The 19,284-nt window shown below is 50.0% G+C and overlaps 1 protein-coding gene across 6 annotated transcripts in view; it reads left to right on the forward strand.

The window, feature by feature from the left end:
• HECTD4 (HECT domain E3 ubiquitin protein ligase 4) overlaps window positions 1-19,284 on the forward strand; it is a 195,351-nt gene that overhangs the window by 157,062 nt on the left and 19,005 nt on the right. For all 6 annotated transcript variants that reach the window (XM_058691661.1, XM_058691662.1, XM_058691664.1 and 3 more), the window contains 9 exons: window positions 1,989-2,126; window positions 3,587-3,723; window positions 6,462-6,622; window positions 9,513-9,694; window positions 10,866-11,071; window positions 11,373-11,503; window positions 12,042-12,247; window positions 14,059-14,238; window positions 17,308-18,614. In XM_058691661.1, coding sequence (XP_058547644.1) covers window positions 1,989-2,126; window positions 3,587-3,723; window positions 6,462-6,622; window positions 9,513-9,694; window positions 10,866-11,071; window positions 11,373-11,503; window positions 12,042-12,247; window positions 14,059-14,238; window positions 17,308-18,614 — 2,648 coding nt within the window. The remainder of the gene's footprint in view (window positions 1-1,988; window positions 2,127-3,586; window positions 3,724-6,461; window positions 6,623-9,512; window positions 9,695-10,865; window positions 11,072-11,372; window positions 11,504-12,041; window positions 12,248-14,058; window positions 14,239-17,307; window positions 18,615-19,284) is intronic.

A 19,284-nucleotide genomic window follows, 5' to 3' on the forward strand; every position in this document is an offset into this window, starting at 1 on the left:
TGCTCAGACAGCTCGATGCCAGATTTCGTCGCTGCCCACCTTGAAGCACGTGTGCAGCCATTCAGAGGTGGGAGGGCTTTATTCTAGTGGCTTTTATTCGGCCATTAATTCATCACTTACCCATCCCAACATTCAGCAAGCGACTCCCAGGCATCGGGTCCCTGGCTGGGGAATCAAGAGAGCCTCTGGGAACAAGACGGAGAGGGTCCCCTCTCTCACCGCGTATATCCCAGGAGGCAGCAGCAGACGACATGCGGTCAGGGCTGGGCGGTAGATCAGGAGGCCCCAGCATGTGTAGGTAGGGCAGCCCGATGCAGCGTGGCTTCTCTACCTGGTGTTTAAGCGGAGATCTGGAGCTAACTCGCCACCAGCAGGCTTACCGTGAAAGACGTGAAGCGCCGTTTGGCGGGGGTGGGGCTGATACTTCCTGCTGTTGGGAGAGTAAGAAAGGGGGAAAGAATTCACAGTATGCAAATGGAAAGCTCTTGTGTATGATCATTGGTTGCTGTGCCTTTATCTTGACGAGGTTCTGCTTCAACTTGGGTACCTTTTCTTTCGCCCTTTGGTGCCGGAGTCATCCTTGGTGTCTGTGGCCGAGTGTGCCTCCTCCTCCTCCGCTCCCAGTTCGGTTAGGGGCAAGTATAGACAGCACAGCAGAAAATGTGACCATCCAAAGGCGGCCTCTGGACCAGAGGCAGACTGATGGCTCCCCCAGAAGTACCTCTGGCTCCTGAGCCAAGGTGTTCTCTCGGGTTCCATCCGTGTGGCCATGACTAGTCGTATGAACTATATTAATCCAAACATAAAAGATTTACCTTTTGAACATACCCTCCTTCAGTGTAGCAGTGGCAGAAGTGAAAAGGAGGGGTGCGGGTGGCTCGTGGTCCCCGAAGGACCACCTCTGTGCGGTGAATCAGCCTCCTGTTGTCAGGTCCCCAAGGAAGGTTAGCGAAACGACCCCCGCACCGAGCGTGATTGAGCTCGGCATTCTCCCCGTGTTCCCGGACTCCTGCTTAGTAGATAGCAGAGGATTTCTTTTCTTCTCTCCCCCTTCCCTTTGGAAAATGTTGCCAAGATTATTCTTCCACAGTCTTCCAGTATCAGGCCACATTTCTGGCTTCTTGTGACAATTCTTTCTCTCAGCATCCTTCTCTAATTGCAGCCTCCTCAACTGTGCTCAGAAAATTGCTGTGCCTTTTCCCTACAGCAAGGCTGGCAAATAAAGGAGTAGGAGGCGAGTGTGATGGAAATAAGCCTTGTGCGAAGGCAGATGTGTCCACACCCGTGTCTGTACCCACACTTCCTGAGCCGCGTGCGGGCTACGGCGGCAACAGCAGACAGAGACACTGTACCCGCCTCTCTGTGCTCCCCGTGGTGCCATCTCACCAGGGCTTTGGAGACTTGTGGGCTGGGTGTATTAATTAACAGTGGCTGTTTGTGCTGAACATAATGATGTGTTCTCCCTCTGGGAAGGAAGAGCAGGGCGACCTCCGGTACTGAGTAGAAGCTGATGTAACTCTTTTGTAAGCAACACGTGTTTGCTGTAGTAAAAATCACACACAGTATAAAAATGAATAAAGTAAGAAAGAAACCTTTTCCTCACTTCCTTCTTACTGTCCGTTTGTCCTGTACTTAGTTCTTAGGTCATCGTGCAGCCATGCCCTTTGTGTCCGATCACTTTTAACCGCTCTGTACTGATAAATGATCTTGTTATTCCTACTTTGGGATTTCCCAGCAGTGCAGCAGGAGGTGTTCTTGTATCTTTACACACTCGTGCTTGTGTTTCTGTGGGAGAGATTTGAGAGGTTCCTACAGGCAGGACAGGGAGTGTTTTAAACTTGCTAGACCCTGCACAGTCACCTTCCTCAAAAGACTGTGTACCCCCACAGACGGCGTTGGGGAGATTCTCTCGGTATCAGTCCGTGTCATGGTTGATCTGAAGACCGGGTCCTCTTTGGAGAGTTTCCAGTGTGGTTAATATTTTTTAGGCATGGTGGACATTGCCCGGCAGACGGTCGAATTCCTGTACGAAGAGAACGGTGGCATCCCAAGAGACCTGTATCTTCCCACCATCGAAGACATTAAAGACGAAGCAAACAAGTTCACGATTGATAAAGTTCGAAAAGGTTTTGCTTTCCCTCTTACTTCATCTACGAAACTGTGTGTGGAATGAGAAGTTGGGTTTTCACTCGGCCTCAGCTGGCCTCCTGTACATGTCCCAAACTCACCGGCATGTGCAGTCAGATGGCACACTTATGCAGAGGGGGATATGGGGCGTGGGTGGAGGGTTCCAGGTAGGCCTGGTTAGATCATGGCTGCTGAGCTAATTAACCAGGAATGTGTAGTTGCCCTGTGCTTTTTAGAATTTTAACAGAATGTGTTTGTTCCTTTGATTAGACATCTGTTGCAGATTTTGAGGAAATGAAAATCCAGAAAAGCACAGACAAAAATTGAAACCACTCATTATTAGCCCTTCATAAAAATATCAGAGTATCAGGCACAGGGGCAGAAGTGTATATTTGCTTTTCTTTCTTTCTCTTTTTTAGGTATAATTCACATACCATAAAGCTCACCCTTCTACAGTACTCAGTTTTTAATATACTCACAAAGTTGTACAACCACCAAACCATTACCTCTAATCCCACAACATTTTCATCCTCCAGAAAGAAGTCCTGTCCTCCACCATTTCCCACGTCTCCTTCCCCTGAGCCCCATTAATTTACTTTCTGTCTCTCTAGATTTACCTCTTCTGGACATTTCCTATAAATGGAGTCCTACAGCATGTGGTCTTTTGTATCTGGCCTCTTTCATATAGCACAGTTGTTCAAGATTCATCCATGTTGTAGCATGCATTAGTACTTTATTCCTTTTTATGGCAAAATGATATTCCATTGTATGGATAGTACCCCATTTTTTAAAATCGTTCATCAAATGTTGGACACCTGGGTTGTTTCTAACTTTTGGCTTTTATGAGTAATGAATGCTACTGTGAACCTTGGTGTTCAGGTTTTTTGTTTTTTTGGTTTTTGGTTTTTTTTCCAGACCTATGTTTTCATTTTCCTTGGGTACATATGTGGGAGTGGGATTGCTGGGTCATAGAATAAGTTGAACTTTTTGAGGACCTTCTGGATGGTTTTCCAAAGTGACTGCAGCATTTTACATTCCCACCAGAAATGTGTAAGGGTTCCAATCTCTTCACATCTTGCCAACACTTACTATTGTCTATTTTTTTTTTTTTAATTACAGCCATCCTAGTGGATGTGGAGTGGTACCTCATTGTTGCTCTGACTTCTGTTTCCCTAATTCTAATGGAAAATCTTTCCATGCGTATCTTTCACTTTTCCTTAGAGGAAGGTTTATTCAAATCCTTTGCCGATTTTTTGGTCGGCTTCTTTGCTTTTTATTATGAGAGCTCTTACAGCATTTAGTTGTGTAATTTTTCAGACCGAGCTTTGTACCTTTTTTAGTTGCAACTAAACCGAGGTATTGTTGGATGCTGTAGCGCTGTCTTAGGCCCTAAAATACAGGATCCCAAGATGACAATGTTATTTGCTTCTGAAGAAACTTCTTCCTCTGCCTTCCTCAGGTCTCACGGTGGTGACCCGCTCTCCAGACAGCAACAACGTAGCCAGCAGTACTGTGGGAACTGCTCTGCCCAAGTTCGCCATCCGAGGGATGCTGAAAACCTTTGGGCTTCATGGAGTCGTGTTAGATGTTGATTCAGTGAGTAAAACAGCCTTTCGAATACACGGAGACTTTCGTGTCCAGACTCCAGGTGCCTTAAAAAGCGGTCACGTAGATGGATTACTCCCCAACTAGGGATGAAGAAAGCAGGCCGAGTGCTCACACCAGCAGTTTGCCCGAGGTTTTCTCGAAGGCCCGGATCCGGGGATCAGAGCTGATAGATGATAAGCTCTTAACACTCAGCACTGTCAGCACCTTCAGACCACACTGTCTCTGCCATTATTTTCCGTCAGCCGTGTTCAGACCATCCCTATATTATACCTGCCCAAGTTCCAAGGGAAAACTCTCCCATTGTCCTTGATGAATGGGTGATCTGTCATTGTCGTGACTGTTACAGACACAAGTCAAAGAAGTAGTTTTATGATTCTGATCACGTCATCTCACTGGTCCTCTCAGCCTCAGCTTCCCGATATGTAACATGGATCTATTAAATCCATGGGGCAGGGGTGGGGGGACGCGGGTGGGGAAGAAGGAACAGAAGATGCATGAGGGCAAAGCCAAAGCCTTCTTTTGAAAACAAGGTCCTGTGTGAAAGCGATGACCCTGTTTCTGAGGTTGCATGCACGTGCTGACACTGGAGAAGTTTCCCATGCAAGAAAACTGATGAATGCCGGTAGTTTAAGCCTAAGAGGCTGTGATGAAAAAAAAAAAAAAAAAAGGATCTGTCCCTATGAACATAAACTAGAATCTATCTAGATAGAGATACAGATACAGACACTGGTAATATTAGGTACCACTAATGCTTTGAAATGGAAAATTTTACATTTTTTACTGACTCCATTGTACTTCAACTTAATTTTGAATCATGAAATTTTTAAGAGAGGCTATCTGACTGGTGGTTTACTAGGGTGAACTTCAGAAATCTCCAGGGGTGCCTGGGTGGCTCAGGCAGTTAAGCATCTGACTTTGGCTCAGGTCATGATTTCATGGCTCAGGAGTTGGAGCCCCGCATCAGACTCTGTGCTGACAGCTCAGAGCCTGGAGCCTGCTTTGGATTCTGTGTCTCCCTTTCTCTCTGCCCCTTCCCTGCTCACACTGGCTCTCTCCCTCTCTGCCCCTCTCCTGCCTGTGCTCGCTCTCTCTCTCTCTCTCTCTCAAAGATAAACGTTTAAAAAAGGTAGGAGGGGCGCCTGGGTGGCGCAGTCGGTTGAGCGTCCGACTTCAGCCAGGTCACGATCTCGCGGTCCGTGAGTTCGAGCCCCGCGTCAGGCTCTGGGCTGATGGCTCGGAGCCTGGAGCCTGTTTCCGATTCTGTGTCTCCCTCTCTCTCTGCCCCTCCCCCATTCATGCTCTGTCTCTCTCTGTCCCAGAAATAAATAAAAAACGTTGAAAAAAAAATTAAAAAAAATAAAAATAAAAATAAAAAAGGTAGGAAATTCCATTGGTGATACTGCCTTCTGATACACATTTCTGATCCTAGTTATCAGAAGGTACATAACTGACACTGGCTTTTAGCAACTGGAAATGTGTACAAGTAAAAATTTAGAAAAATAGAAATTTCCTTAAAATAATAATTGTTATGGGGGCGCCTGGGTGGCTCAGTCGGTTGAGCGTCTGACTTCGGCTCAGGTCATGATCTCACAGTGCGTGAGTTCAAGCCCCATGTCCGGCTCTGTGCTGACAGCTCAGAGCCTGGAACCTGCTTCGGATTCTGGGTCTCCCTCTCTCTCTGCCCCTCCCCTGCTCACACTCTGTCTCTCTCTGTCTCTCAATAATAAATAAGCATTAAAAATTTTTTTTAAATAAAAAAAATAATTATTTCTCCAGTAGTTTCTTTTTGTTTCAGCAATCCTAAATAAAAATGTTTGTATTTGAATCCAAAATGTATATGCGTGAGTTAGCTCTTTTATTGCAGGAAAATAAAAAGTAATCAGATTCCCTGCTTTTGCAAAATCACTAACCTAAGAACAATGAACGTAAAATAATATGTACTGAATTATTACTGAACTATAGCACTGTTGTGTTTGAATCTCTATCTCATGGGGCGCCTGGCTGCCTCAGTTGGTGGAGCTGCAGCTCTTCATCTTGGGGTTGTAAGTTCGAGCCCCACATTGGGTATAGAGATTACTTAAGTAAAAGCTAAAGGGGTGCTGGGGTGGCTCAGTCAGTTAAGGGTCCGAGTCTTGATTTTGGTTCAGGTCATGATCTCACGGTTTGTGGGTTCGAGTCCCACATTGGGCTCTGCACTGATAATGTGAAGCCTTCTTGGAATTCTCTTTCAAAATAGATAAACTAAAAAAAAAAAAAATGATCTAAATTCATTTCTAACTCATGAATACATGCCAGTTAAAATTTTAAAACTGGTATGAAAAACCTAAACACACTATCAGTCAGTACTAACCATATATCTTTGAACTTCTAGACTCAATCAGTGACATGAAACTAACATTTATTACTACAAAGCTTTGGTTTTGTTTTTTTTGTTTTTAATTTTTTTTCAATGTTTATTGAGAGAGACAGTGCAAGCAGGAGAGGGGCAGAGAGCGAGGGAGACACAAAATCCCAAGCAAGGCTCCAGGCTCTGAGCTGTCAGCACAGAGCCCGACGCAGGGCTCGAACTCACGACCTGAGCCGAAGTTGGACGCTTAACTGGCCAAGCCACCCAGGCACCCCAAAACTTTGGTTTTATATATAATACACTTACGTGTATTTTAAAACTTGGAGGGGAAAGGTCAGTGTCCAAAGAGTCCAATAGACATTTCCTTTAACTATTGTAGGTAAACGAATTGGTGCAGGTGGAAACTTACCTCCGAAGTGAAGGTGTGCTGGTCCGGTACTGGTATCCCATTGACATGCTGGAAAGGCCCCCGGCGGGCTACCGAAGGACCGCCACCAACGGGCTGGTCACGCTGGACAATACCAACCTTCAAATTCACAGGTAAAACTGAGCCCTTCTTTCCAGGGGATCACAGAAATTTGCTTACTGTGTTTTACCACATGTACCATTCATTCATTGTTGACAAGGTTTCCTTCAAAGCTGAGAGAGGGAAGCTATAAAATAACGGCAAAAGTGCAGGAGTTGGGAAGAAACGTGGGATCCCGTGTCACCCAGCCTGTGCCACGGGCACTTGAGGGGTGGGTGGAGATGGCGAGCGTGTGGGAAAGCTGTAAAGAGCAAGGCCAGTCCAGACACCGTGCGAACCGCCAGCTTATTTCTCGGTGTTCGTTCCTGAGCGCCTGCTTTGTGCCTCACACCGGGCAGAGATCTCCAAGGAAACGTGTGCCCGCGCTGTGTGGGTTAAAACCCAAAGACCATTCGTCTCTCTCCTCTAGTTCAGACCTTCCGTGCCTGTCCACCTCCCTTGGGGGAGAAGTCGCCACTAACCTGCCTCACGAACCCCTCCGGGGCCTCAGAGCCTCCGCTCTCCGCGGACTTTGCGTCAGCGCTGCTGGCCTTCCCGTGCCTCCTACACACCCGCTTGCGTCGTCGGCAGCGCCTCGTGTGTGCTTTTCACTTGGCCTGGGGTGCTTTGCGCAGAACTTTGCACGGCTGTCTCATTCTTGTCATTCAGATCTCAGTACGTCCCCCTTGCCGCGAGAGTTCGCTTTACCATCTAAAGTAAGCACGGAGCCACGTGTCGTCATAGCACCGCCTTTCACTTCTCTTCCAGGACCTGAGGTTTTTGCTTGTTTTTAAAATTCATTTCTTGGGTTGTCTCCTCCTCCTAGAACGTGGGGTTCTTAACAGCAGAGACTGATTCTTTGCTAGAGCCCCCGGTGCCGAATGTGGGCCCTGGCTCACGTTGTAAACTCAAAATATCTATTGAAAAGGAGCCCAAAACATATGCTTGAGTATCAGTATGATGCTATTAAAAGCATTTAAAGCTTTATTTAATCGGTTGTATTTTTAGCAAATGTCTCTGATAGATGTAATTAAGATGTAAGTTAATGACCTTTGACTAGCAGCTGAGTGAAAAGGCACAGTGCTTTGTAGAGTTGCAGGCAGGCTACAGATGTAGGATGTTTATTCTCAGTATTATGGCTGTGATCTTGGTATTGGGGGAAATATGAACCATGCTGTATGGGTTCGTTCGATCAGTAAAGTGACTGAAGGGGGCGCCTGAGTGGCTCAGTGGGTTAAGCTTCCGACTTTGGCTCAGGTCACGATCTCACAGTTCATGGGTTCGAGCTCCACATCAGGCCCTGTGCTGACAGCTCCAAGCCTGGAGCCCGCTTTGGGTTCTGTGTCTCCCTCTCTCTCTCTCTGCCCCCCTTCCCCCGCTCATGCTCTGTCTCTGTCTCTGTCTCTCTCTCTCAGAAATAAATAAATGTTAAAAAATAAATAAATAAAGTGACTGGCTTTCTGGTCCCAGCATGGATTGTCATCACAGGTATGCTGTGTGAAGTACTCGCGTGGGTTTGAGGGAGAGAACTTAGAAAACCAGCGGTAGAAGACTCAGTGGTGGCTTCAGAGACGTTAACCGTCTGCAGGGTCAAAGCAGGGGCCGCCGGGCCGACCCAGAAAAATCTCATTCCGACTGCAGCCTCTGAAATCTGAGGAGAAAGCTGTTGGGGAGTCAGTAAGGACTTGGAGCGTGCTTGCTCAGACGGCCTCTGTTTTGCTGCCCTGACCCTTCTGAGGGGTGCGAGTACATACCCTCCTTGCAAGGAGGGTGGAAACGGGCGGAAGTGGTCGGTGGCAAACTCTGGCACGAATTGATTACAGACTGGTGGGGATGAGAAAGAAACCACCCAGATGCCACATCTTGGCTGCTTCTTGTTTATCTTCGTAGCCGTGCAAACTCATCAGGTATTACGTGGCTTCATTAATTGCCGTTGTGCCCAAATCTGAGTTAGGACAGACCAGTGTTAAATTTAGTTCAGCTCAGCGGGCGACACAGAATGAGCCCTGATGCCTCCAAGTGGGTTTTAAACCGACACTTCCTAGAAACAGTAGGGCTGCTTCTAACTTGCTTTTTTAGCTTAGTGCTTAATACCAGGAGACTTTTTAATAATGGCGACTAGCTAAAGAAACACAGGGAGGCTCCCCTACGCTTAGTATTAGATTATTTGCCAAGAGATGGAATTCTAAATGAGACCTGCTTAGTCACTAATCAGCTGTTATTCAAGGTGAATGGCAATCACTTCATAAACTGATGACACAAAAAACGTTCGCAGTGGATATTTTTGAACCGCTTTAGTGAGCTGCAGTTCACGTTCCAGATAACTCACGCGTTTAAAGTATACGAGGCAGTGGTATTTAGTATAGAGACAGAGGTGTGCGGCCACCACCGCCATCGATCTTAGAACCTTCTCATAACCCTAGGAAGGAGGCCTGTACCCATGCTCTCCTCTAGCTCAGCTCGGTTCCATTTCAGTGGATTTTCTTGATTCTGGACAATCTGTAGAAACGGAATCACATAATATGCAGCCGTTTGTGTCTGCCCTTTTTTCTTCTTGGCAGAATGTCTTCAAGGTTCATCCACGTCGAAGCACGAAGTATTGCATCCACTTACTGCTGAGCAGTATTCCACTGTGTGGACTTACCATCCCTCACCTGATGGACAGTGGGGTTGTTTCCACGTTTTGGCTGCTAAGGATAATGCTGATGTGGACATAAGTTTCTGTGGGGACCTATATCTTCATTGCTTTTTCCGCGGTGATTTCTGAGTAGAGAAAATCCAAACATACTTTAACGTGGCTTTTTATTTAAGACCCCAGGGACTGACCTGGCCTACAGAACACAGAGCCAGAGGAGAGGGCTGTGGCCCAGCCCGTGCAGGGGCCGGGGCACCGGCACCCAGCGCCTCTCCCTGCTTCCCCCACAGAGAGCTGCTCCGGTGCGAGGCCGCGCTGGCCAGGCTGTACTGCCGCATGGCCCTGCTCAACATCTTCGCCCCCAAGCTGCCACACTTGTTCACCCGCCTCTTCCACATCCCTGCCATCCGGGACATCACGCTGGAGCATCTGCAGCTGTTGTCCAATCAGCTCCTGGCCCCTCCCCTCCCAGGTGAGCCTCGGCTTTGCGGCTGCCACTGGCGCAGTCAGCCCAGGGGGGGAAACAGCCCCGAGGGTGAGCCCGGCCCCAGGCAGGAGCCGTGGTGGTGAGGTACTCACCTGCCGCGTGGCACGGTGCCTTCGGACTCGTGGAGGTAAGCGGCCCTGAAGAGTCCCGGTGACCTTGGCAGTGTTTTCTCACTCTGAAACGTGCAAGTGTGCTACATGATGTATTGAGTCCTTGCTATATTAAGCATTCATAGAGCTTCCCAAACAAACTGTGGATCAAGGAAAATTTAGCATTATTTAGGAAATCCTGTCACTGCACCATTGCCGCAGACGTTCTCTCTGGCATTATCCAAAAAGGAAAATGCTCCTGTTACCGAGCTCCTGCACGGCACACCCGAGTGGTTTGTTGTGACTTCCGGTGGAGCCATTTTGACGGGCCAGGTTGTGTGTATCTGCTGGCCTTAGGGCCCTTGGCCAGTCCCGATGCTGTGTGTTGGTTCCCCCGGTGAACGCTAAGCGATGGATCCGCTTAGCCCAGTCCAAGACCGAGGAGCCCCTGCATCTGTCCCGGCACCTCAGCCTCCACCTGCTCCCCTCGACCTCCCGGCATCTGAGATAGGAGCAAGGCGTGAGAGGGCGGATGGCACCCGAGGCCTGATGGCACCTCCCAGCTGTGGGGTCCCGGCCATGTGTGTGTGCTGGGGTCCCCTGGCCTACCCCAAGAATTCAGAGGTTCTGAAACATACCCAGAAAGCTTTAAAATGTATGCGGAAGAAGCTCTGCCCTAATGGCCTGACGCGCGCCCTACAGACTCCCTTAGCGGCTCCTCGGGGCCTCCAGGACGGGCCAGGGCACGCCAGTAGGTCAGGCTATGGGAACCCCTGCATCGAAGCTGCTCTACTTGTGTTTAATAGACTTGGGTCTCCACTTAAGATTTTATTTTAGGAATCGGTTTTGTTGCTTAAAAGAAAGCAAAAACATAGACCACTGACGTGAAATCCCCCGCCGGCCCGCCGGCCTGCGGGATCTGATCGGCAACATCTTAGCCGAGGTGCCGGGTCCGAGCTGTCCCGGCCTGGCTATCTGGACGGGTTGCTGGCCGGTTCCCAGGCTCTCCCGGGGAGCCATGGGCCGCTGTGGTTCTGGTGCACTTAGGTCTTCTTTCCTGGCCCCAGATGGCACCATCAGCTCCAGCTCCATCCTCCTGGCACAGTCCCTGCAGCACTGCGTGCGCTCCCAGAACTGCTCGGCCACAGACCTCTTCTACCAGGGCAGCTCCCACATAGTGAGAGAGTGGCTCAGCGTGGCCATCACCCGGACCCTGCACCAGGGCGAGGAGAGCCTGTTGGAGCTGACGAAACAGCTCTGCTCTTTCCTGCAGGTACCAGCCTGACACTCAACTCTCCCTGAACCGGGGTTGTCACCTTTCATTGGAAGGCTTCTGGGTTTGCTGAGAATGACCCTCTCGCTTCCCCAACCGCCCCCGCCTTCCGAACCAGTCTCCTTTTCCTCGAGGCTTTCCCGCCTGGTCCCATCTGCATTGGCCTTTGCCCCAGGTGGCTTTCTGGTCCTCCTGAGCCTGTGACCACGCATGCGTTGGTCCTGCCCCTTGCCTGGGAGTTGGGAGGTGAAATGTTCCCCTGTGGGTACCCTGTGCCTTTCCTGATTAAATGTCTCTGCAGACAGCCCCGGAGCAGTTCCCCTCCGAAGAGTTCCCCATCTCAGAGTCCAAAGTCAACATGGACGTTAACTTCCCCGGGGCGGCTTTCGTCGTGGTGTCGTGCAAAGAAAGTCAGTCTGGATTCCGCAAAGAGTAAGTTGCCCCTTCTCCGGGAGAGGTGACGGGAGAGAAGAGAAAAATGGATTCTGGTGAAATGGACAGAAGAAAAACTCAGATTGTTTTATTGTTTAATGCATACTATATTTGAAAATAAGCTATAGTTCTTTCCATATTTCTGTGTTTTGGAAATTAGTCTTTATAAAGAACGACCTTCTAAAATATGGTGGGAATGGGGGCACCCGGGTGGCTCAGTCGGTTAAGCATCCGACTTTGGCTCAGGTCATGACCTCACGGTTTGTGGGTTTGAGCCCCACGTCGGGCCCTGTGCTGACAGCTCGGAGCCCGGAGCCTTCTTCGGATTGTGTCTCCCTCTCTCTGCCCCTCCCCCACTCACACCTCTGTCTCTCTTTCTCTCAAAAATAAATAAACATTAAAAAAAAATTTTAATGGTGGGAATGACTCACAAATGCCCGATCCCGACCCTCCTTCTGGGGCCGAGTCCGCTCCCCATCCCTGGCGCGTACGCCCGGACCCCGCTGACTCTCCTCCCTTCCTCTCCTCCACTCCTCAGCTCCTCCCTGTACAAGGCGCCATGGGCACGGGTGCTCGTCTACGGGCTTGGCCACAAAGTCAAGCGGAACGGCCAGCTAAACCTGATCGAGGCCGTGTGTTATCCGAGGGATGCATCTCCGGCCAACACCGGCCTCACGCCGCCGCCTACCGCCAACCAGTACCCCTCTGTGATCCTGTCCACGGACAAGGTCCACATCAAACTGGGTAGGTCTCTGAATTAGCTCTTGGTGATCAGAACAGCTTGAGGTTACTCTCTGCTCTCTTTCTCTTTGAAGATAGAAAGGATTTTGTACCTTGCTGTGTTCCAGTGCCCAGTCCGTAAAGAGCAGAAGTGCTTGGGATAGTGTATTTTAGGGACAGGAGGTGAAGGGAGCGCCCTTCCTGCCCAGGGAGGACCTGCACCTGCTGCCTGGACGTCAGTGGACAGTTCCTTTCTTATCGCCAGTGGGTGCTCTTTAGAGTGACGGGAACAGAGCAGCCTTGTGATTTAGCTACAATACTCCCAGCTGCCTTTCTCAAGTTCTCCGTGAAACCAAATTCTCTCCGGTGCGAGTGGCTCCCCTGGGGTTCAGGCCACAGTGAGCGTCTGCTCCCCGCCCCCCAGTCTAAGCGGTGAACCGCCTGGTGGGAGGCCTAGTTGGTGTTGTCTCCCCAGCATTCTTTGCTAAGCCTGCATGGTTTTAGGTTGAGGTGAGGCTAAACCTGTGCCCTGGGGCCAGCTGACTGTCCGGAGCAGACACACAGAGGAAAGGACGACCTGGTCACAGACTTCCACCTCACTTCCTCATCACGTTTGATAAGGAAAGACGGACGTGTGTTTGTTAGACACGATGAAATGTATTAGAGGGGTGCCCAGCTGGCTCAGTTGATTGAGCATCCAACTGTTGATTTTGGCTCAGGTTGTGATACCAGGGTCGTGGGATCGGGCCTCACATCAGGCTCTGTGCTGAGAGTGGAGTCTGCTGAAGATTCTCTCTCTCTCTCTCTCTCTCTCTCTCTGCTCCCTCCCCTGCTCGCTCTCTCTCTCTCTCAAAAAAAAAAAAAAAAAAAAAAAAAAAGGCAGGGGGGTTGGGGCGGGGCCTTCGGCTTTTCCACAGCCCCTGTCCTTGTGTCGCTATGGAATGAAACAAAAGGAGACTACCTAAGTGATTTGGTTATTGCTAAACAACTTTATGATCTCATTTTATTAGAACCGATTTTTTCATAGCGTTTTGCCTATACTAGCTGTTTTTTAAACTTTATAATTATAAAACAGAAGTTCTCTGTCTTCTCATTCCCCAGTGATCACTATATAAACATTCACCGCTAAGTGCAGGCCAGTCACTATGGTTCCTTCTGAACTTGTCCAGAGATCTCCAGGCCCCTGGTGCCCTGACTTCTGTCTGGTCAGGACTTGTAGCGGGCCTTGGGGTACGGTGCAGGATACAAGTGGGGGATCAGACCTCAGGGCCTTTTTCCTCTCACTGTTGCGTCTCGGGCCAGATTCAGGCCACGGCAGTGACATAGGGTAATAAGAGAATATCAAAGCCCAAGGCCCTGGTAGTGCTAGTCTGGGGCACCCCTAGCTGGTCCGCTCTGTAACTTAATTATAAGCTTAATGGTCTCACAGGATTGCAGCCACACCAAACGGCTGATTATTTCTTTACCAAGATGGGAATGTTCTAATGAAGCACCGTTAGAGTCTGACTTAGTATTTCCATGCTGGGTCGTTCGGCTGGTGGGTATCTAACCAGCTGGGGAGTGTCTCCTTCCCTGTTCTCGTTGCTGCCCTTTGTCCCGTTGTTGTACCAACAAATGGACTCCTCGGAGGGATGGCCTCTGGCTCCTCCTGCACCTGCAGCTGACGGTCTGGAATGGGGTGGGGGGGGTGGTTACGTTTCCTTTCCCCTCCAACAGATGAGCAGGTGGGCTTTCCGGCCCTGTTCTTCCACGCACACCTGGTGGGTCCTTTTCTTAGGTTTATTTTGGCTTCAGTGCTGCCAATTATGAGCCTTTCTCCTTGGCCCCTCTTCCAGGGGTGTCTCCACCGCCCGGAGCCGTGCTGGTATTGCATTCTTTGCCTCTGGAGTTCCCTCTGGCCATGGCCTTCGCGGAGCAGCTGCTGTCCTGGAGATTAGAGGATAGCGAAGGGAGATCCGAAGATGAGCCCGACACCATCCCAACATCTGTCCTCCTACAAGTGGTGGAGCTGCTGGGTAAGGCCTCCCTCCCCCACCCCCAGGATCGGGCCTGGGCCAGCTGGCTCAGTGCCAAAGGGAGGGGCTTGCACGCTGGTGGCCTCTTGTCAGGTTGCAGTCATTGGAAGAGGGCTTGCAGAGTGGACAGTAGGGTATAGCTTAGTCTTCTAAACACGTGACGTGCGGGGTGTTTTCATTATTTTGAGGGGCAGCAACTAACCATGAAAATAAGATTAATTTTACCATACTTCACTGTAAAACCCAAATATGGGCCATTTTTGTAACTTTGGAGGTAAAAGGTGGTATGGAAGTGAATGACATTGCAAAATCAAACATCATGACTTCCTAGTTGCAGAAAGGTTGAAAAGGGGTTGCATTTTGGGGCGCCTGGGTGGCTCAGTTAAGCATTCGACTTCGGCTCAGGTCATGATCTCACGGTCCATGAGTTTGAGCCCCGCATCAGGGGCTCTGTGCTAACAGCTCGGAGCCTGGAGTCTGCTTCGGATTCTGTGTGTGTCTCTCTCTCTGCCTCTCCCCTGCTTGTGCTCTGTGTGTGTCTGTCTCTCTCAAAAATAAATAAACATGAAAAAACGTTTTTTTAAAGGGGGGGGTTGCATTTTGGCAAAACTCACAGAATGGTAAATTTTAGAGTTTTACATTTTACCATGTGTAAATTTACCTCAAATTCTAAATAAATATTGAACTTCATTAATGATATGGCTGCTTAAGCGTTCAGGGATAAAACAGACTGATGTTTGCAACTTAATTTGAAATAATCAAATCCTAAGATAAGTTTCTGGATGAATAGATAGGTAGAAACGTACATAAGAGCAAATTTAGCAAAATGGTAATGGGAGAACCCAGGTGGTGGGCGTACGGGCATTCACTGTGTAAGTAGTTCAGCCACCCATGTATTTGAAATTCTTTTATCATAAAATGTTGGACGGGAAATGATACTGCAGACTTAAATGCTCTCAGGGGTCAGACAGATGACGTAAATGGGGGAAATAGAAGGAAAGTGGGCCCGGGCACCTCATGTTCCATCAGACAATCACTGAGCCCTGCCACTCATTGCTGCATTATTTCAAAAACCGGTAATGCAGACATTGATGTGAATTTTGCAGTTTTTATATGTTGGCAATGAAATCAAATTCTTTAAAATACACTGGGTGAGGGAACAGGGAAGGTGAGTGGGGAACCACTGTAGGAAGGAAATGTCTGTGACCAGCCTCCACTCACCGGCCATTTGCAGTCTTGGCGGAGAAGAATTCTCTCCAACACTGTCCTCTTATATAAATGGCAAACAGCAGAGGAAGGACAACGGAAGGACGTCACATGAGCATCTGAGGGTGACCTTTGTTCTCTTGAATGGCTTCATGAGTGCCCACATGGCATGACAACCCTGAGTTCATTTCCAATTAAAGTTACGAAATGGATGCCTGGGTGGCTCAGTCGGTTAAGGGTCCAACTCCTGATTTTGGCTCAGGTCATAATCTCACAGTTCATGAGTTCAAGCCCCGCGTTGGGCTCTGCGCTCACGGCGCAGAGCCTGCTTGGGATTCTTTTCTCTCCCTCTCTCTCTGCCTGTCCCCAGCTTGTGCCCTCCCTCTCAAAAATATATAAACAAACTTAAAATAGTTGCAAAATAGCATCTCCCCTAAGAGATCAGTCAGTTTAATCCCCTCCCCTTATAGGTGCTGAGCCTGATTGGAGAGACTCTTTTTTTTTTTTAATGTTTTTTTCAACGTTTTTTATTTATTTTTGGGACAGAGAGAGACAGAGCATGAACGGGGGAGGGGCAGAGAGAGAGGGAGACACAGAATCGGAAACAGGCTCCAGGCTCCGAGCCATCAGCCCAGAGCCTGACGCGGGGCTCGAACTACGGACCGCGAGATCGTGACCTGGCTGAAGTCGGACGCTTAACCGACTGCGCCACCCAGGCGCCCCGATTGGAGAGACTCTTGATAAGTCAGCTGACCTGGCCCTTGGGGCTCCGTGCCCACAGCATGAGTGTGTGAATTGAAGATACACATCTGGCACAAAGGGATCTTGATAGAAACCTGTGACCCATCTTGTCCTAGACAAATTTCCTGAACCTCAGTCCTTGTCATGCCTTCTTTATGTGATTTCCACCATGTCTGTGAATCATGCTTGTCAGCGTTTATTGATTTTCTGGCAATCAGCTCTTTTCTCTTTTTTTTAAACTTTAAGGGGAGTTTTATGTTGCTACCTTAAGTGGCAAATTAGTATCTCTTGCTATAACCAGAAGGTTAAAAATACAAATGGTTACTGTTAGGAAATTCTGACTGTTGCTGCCTGTCAGAGGCTCTGGGTCTGTGGCCCACTGTCTGTCAAGGATATATATATATAACATATATATGTATTATATATATATAACATATATATATATATATAACATATATATAACATATATATGTATTATATATATATAGCATATATATATATAACATATATATAACATATAAGTATTATATATATATAACATATATATATATATCATATATAACATATATGTATTATATATATATAACATATATATATTATATATATAACATATATATATATGTATATATATAATATAATATATATAATATATACACCAACTCACAGTAAGGCTTTCTTGTTGAAAAAACTAGGGCTGGAAGAGGAGTTAGGATACGTTGTCAGTGTGGATTTCTGTGCTAGCTGATAGGATTGGATTGTGTGCCACCCAGAGTAAGCGTCTCATGGTTTGGGAAGTCCTGTTCTCGTGACTTGTCGCTAACTCGCTTGATAACCTTATGAGAAAGAAAATGACTTTTTTTTGGTGTGAGCCATAGACGCCGGCTCTGCACGACCGTGTGGCACAGGGGTTAAGGCCGCAGGCTCTGGGGCCAGCCGGCCAGGCTTCAGCTCTTGGAGCCTCTGCTTCTGCTTCATGTGTGAGATGGGGGTGAGTAGCGTAGGTCCTGCCTCTCTCGAGGTTGCCGGGAGGGCTGAGTGCGTCACGTGGCCGGGAACAGTCCCTAGTACGGAATCAGGGCCGTCCAAGTGACCGCTGCTGCTACTGTTTTCTGTTTGCCTCAGGAAACTTCCTGTGGACCACGGACATGGCGGCCTGTGTGAAGGAGCTTGTTTTCCATCTCCTGGCGGAGCTGCTGCGGACGGTGCACGCCCTGGAGCAGAGGAAGCACCCTGCTGGCCTGTCCTCGTCCATCGCCCTCCAGCTGAACCCCTGTCTGGCCATGCTGATGGCCCTGCAGTCGGAGCTCCATAAGCTGTATGACGAGGAGACCCAGAGCTGGGTCTCGGGCGGCACCTGCGGAGGCTCCGGGGCGGTGGCGGCCGCGGACCACGGCAGGTTCTCCACCTACTTCCACGCGCTCATGGAAGGCTGCCTGGCGGTGGCTGAAGTGACCCTGCCCACGAACATGAGTGTCACGGCCAGTGGGGTGCCCTCGACGACCGCCCCCAACCTCAGCGACTCCTCGTCCTCCTCGTCCTCCTCCCCGGGACAGACGCCACAGAGCCCCAGCCTCCTGTCTAAGAGGAAGAAAGTCAAGATGAAGCGGGAAAAGGCCTCCTCCTCTGGGAGGCGCCAGTCCTCGCGCTCGGCGGAGTCCGACTCCGCCATGCTCAGCATCGGGGGCAGCAAGCCCGAGGACATGCTGTGGTTTCATCGAGCCCTCACCCTGCTCATCATTCTCCGGCACCTCGCCAGGAAGGACCCGCAGGGCCTGGGCGTGACGAGCGACGCCGTCGCCGACGCCTGCCAGGCGCTGGTAGGCCCCACCGCCCACAGCCGCCTGCTGGTCATCTCTGGGATCCCCACCCACCTGGACGAGGGCATCGTCAGAGGTGCTATCCGCAAGGCCTGCAGTGCCCACGGCGGGGTCTTCAAAGACGAGATCTACATCCCCCTGCAGCACGAAGACCCCAGGAGGCCGAAGGACAAGGCCGAGGGCGGCGATGGAAAAGCCGAGGCGGAGAAGACCCTCGGCTTCCCCAGCACAGACAGCCTGGAGGTCAGCACGTCCAGCAGCCTGACCCCTGCCCTGAGCGTGAGCGCGTCCGCTTCCACCAGCCAGGCCTCCACCTGCAGCTCCCAGGGCATCTCGCAGACAGTCAGTGACCTCTCCGTGGATCCGCTGCCCTCGGGCCCTGAGCCGCCCATCCCTCCTGGCGTATTGGAGCCCCACGTGGTGTCCAGCCAGGAGAGTCTAGACATTTCCCTGTGCAGCACTGGCAGTCTGGGCAGCCTGGGCAGCCTGGCGGAGCCACTGGACAACGCAGAGACGGCCTCTGTGTCGGACATGGGCTCCGCGTACACGGTCACGTCCCTGGACAACCAGCCCCTCGCAGCACGCCCCATCAAAGGCTTCGCGGTCGTGGAGGTAACGGCGCTGACGCTTCGGCAACCACTGAAATCATGAGCGGCTTGAACCCCCGCAAGCCTCTTTAAACCCTCCAACGTCCTTTCTGAGGGATTAACTGCTAGGTGACCCGGGGGCACTTAGGGAGCTCCCTGAAGCGGCTCTTGGAAACCGCAGTGACTTACTATGTTGATTATCTGTGTTTGAGGTCACATCTCTGCGAGCGATGTCAAGTCTGATCTCATGAAGTCCTGCGGTTCTTGCTGAGTGTGGGAGGGAGGCAGAGGGGTCTGAGGGGCCTGCCTTTCCTGGCGGATGGGCTCCATCAAGTGCGATCCAGCTCAGGCCTGCCGGTATAGCGTTGAGCGGCCTTGGGTCGTTGTAAATGTTGCCATTGGCGGGAGGGATCTTCACTGATGAGCGTGAGAACAGACCGGCCGTTCTGCTGGAGAGATTCTGAGTTTCCAGGTCACATTTACACGTCAAGATCCCGTCTGCTTCTTGGGCCTCCTTGTCTAGAAATCCCACCTCCTGTGTCTTCCTGCACCCTTGTGTACGGGGACTCAGGCTCAGAGTAAAACTGTCCTAGCCTCACTGGACACGGAGAGGAAGGCCCTCAGAAGGAAACGTGCCTCACCTTCCTCTTCCAGGGAGCTCTGACAGGAAAGCTCAAGAACCTGGTGGTTGGCTT

This window comes from Neofelis nebulosa, chromosome 11, assembly GCF_028018385.1.
Source record: "Neofelis nebulosa isolate mNeoNeb1 chromosome 11, mNeoNeb1.pri, whole genome shotgun sequence".
Taxonomy (NCBI): Eukaryota; Metazoa; Chordata; class Mammalia; order Carnivora; family Felidae; genus Neofelis; species Neofelis nebulosa.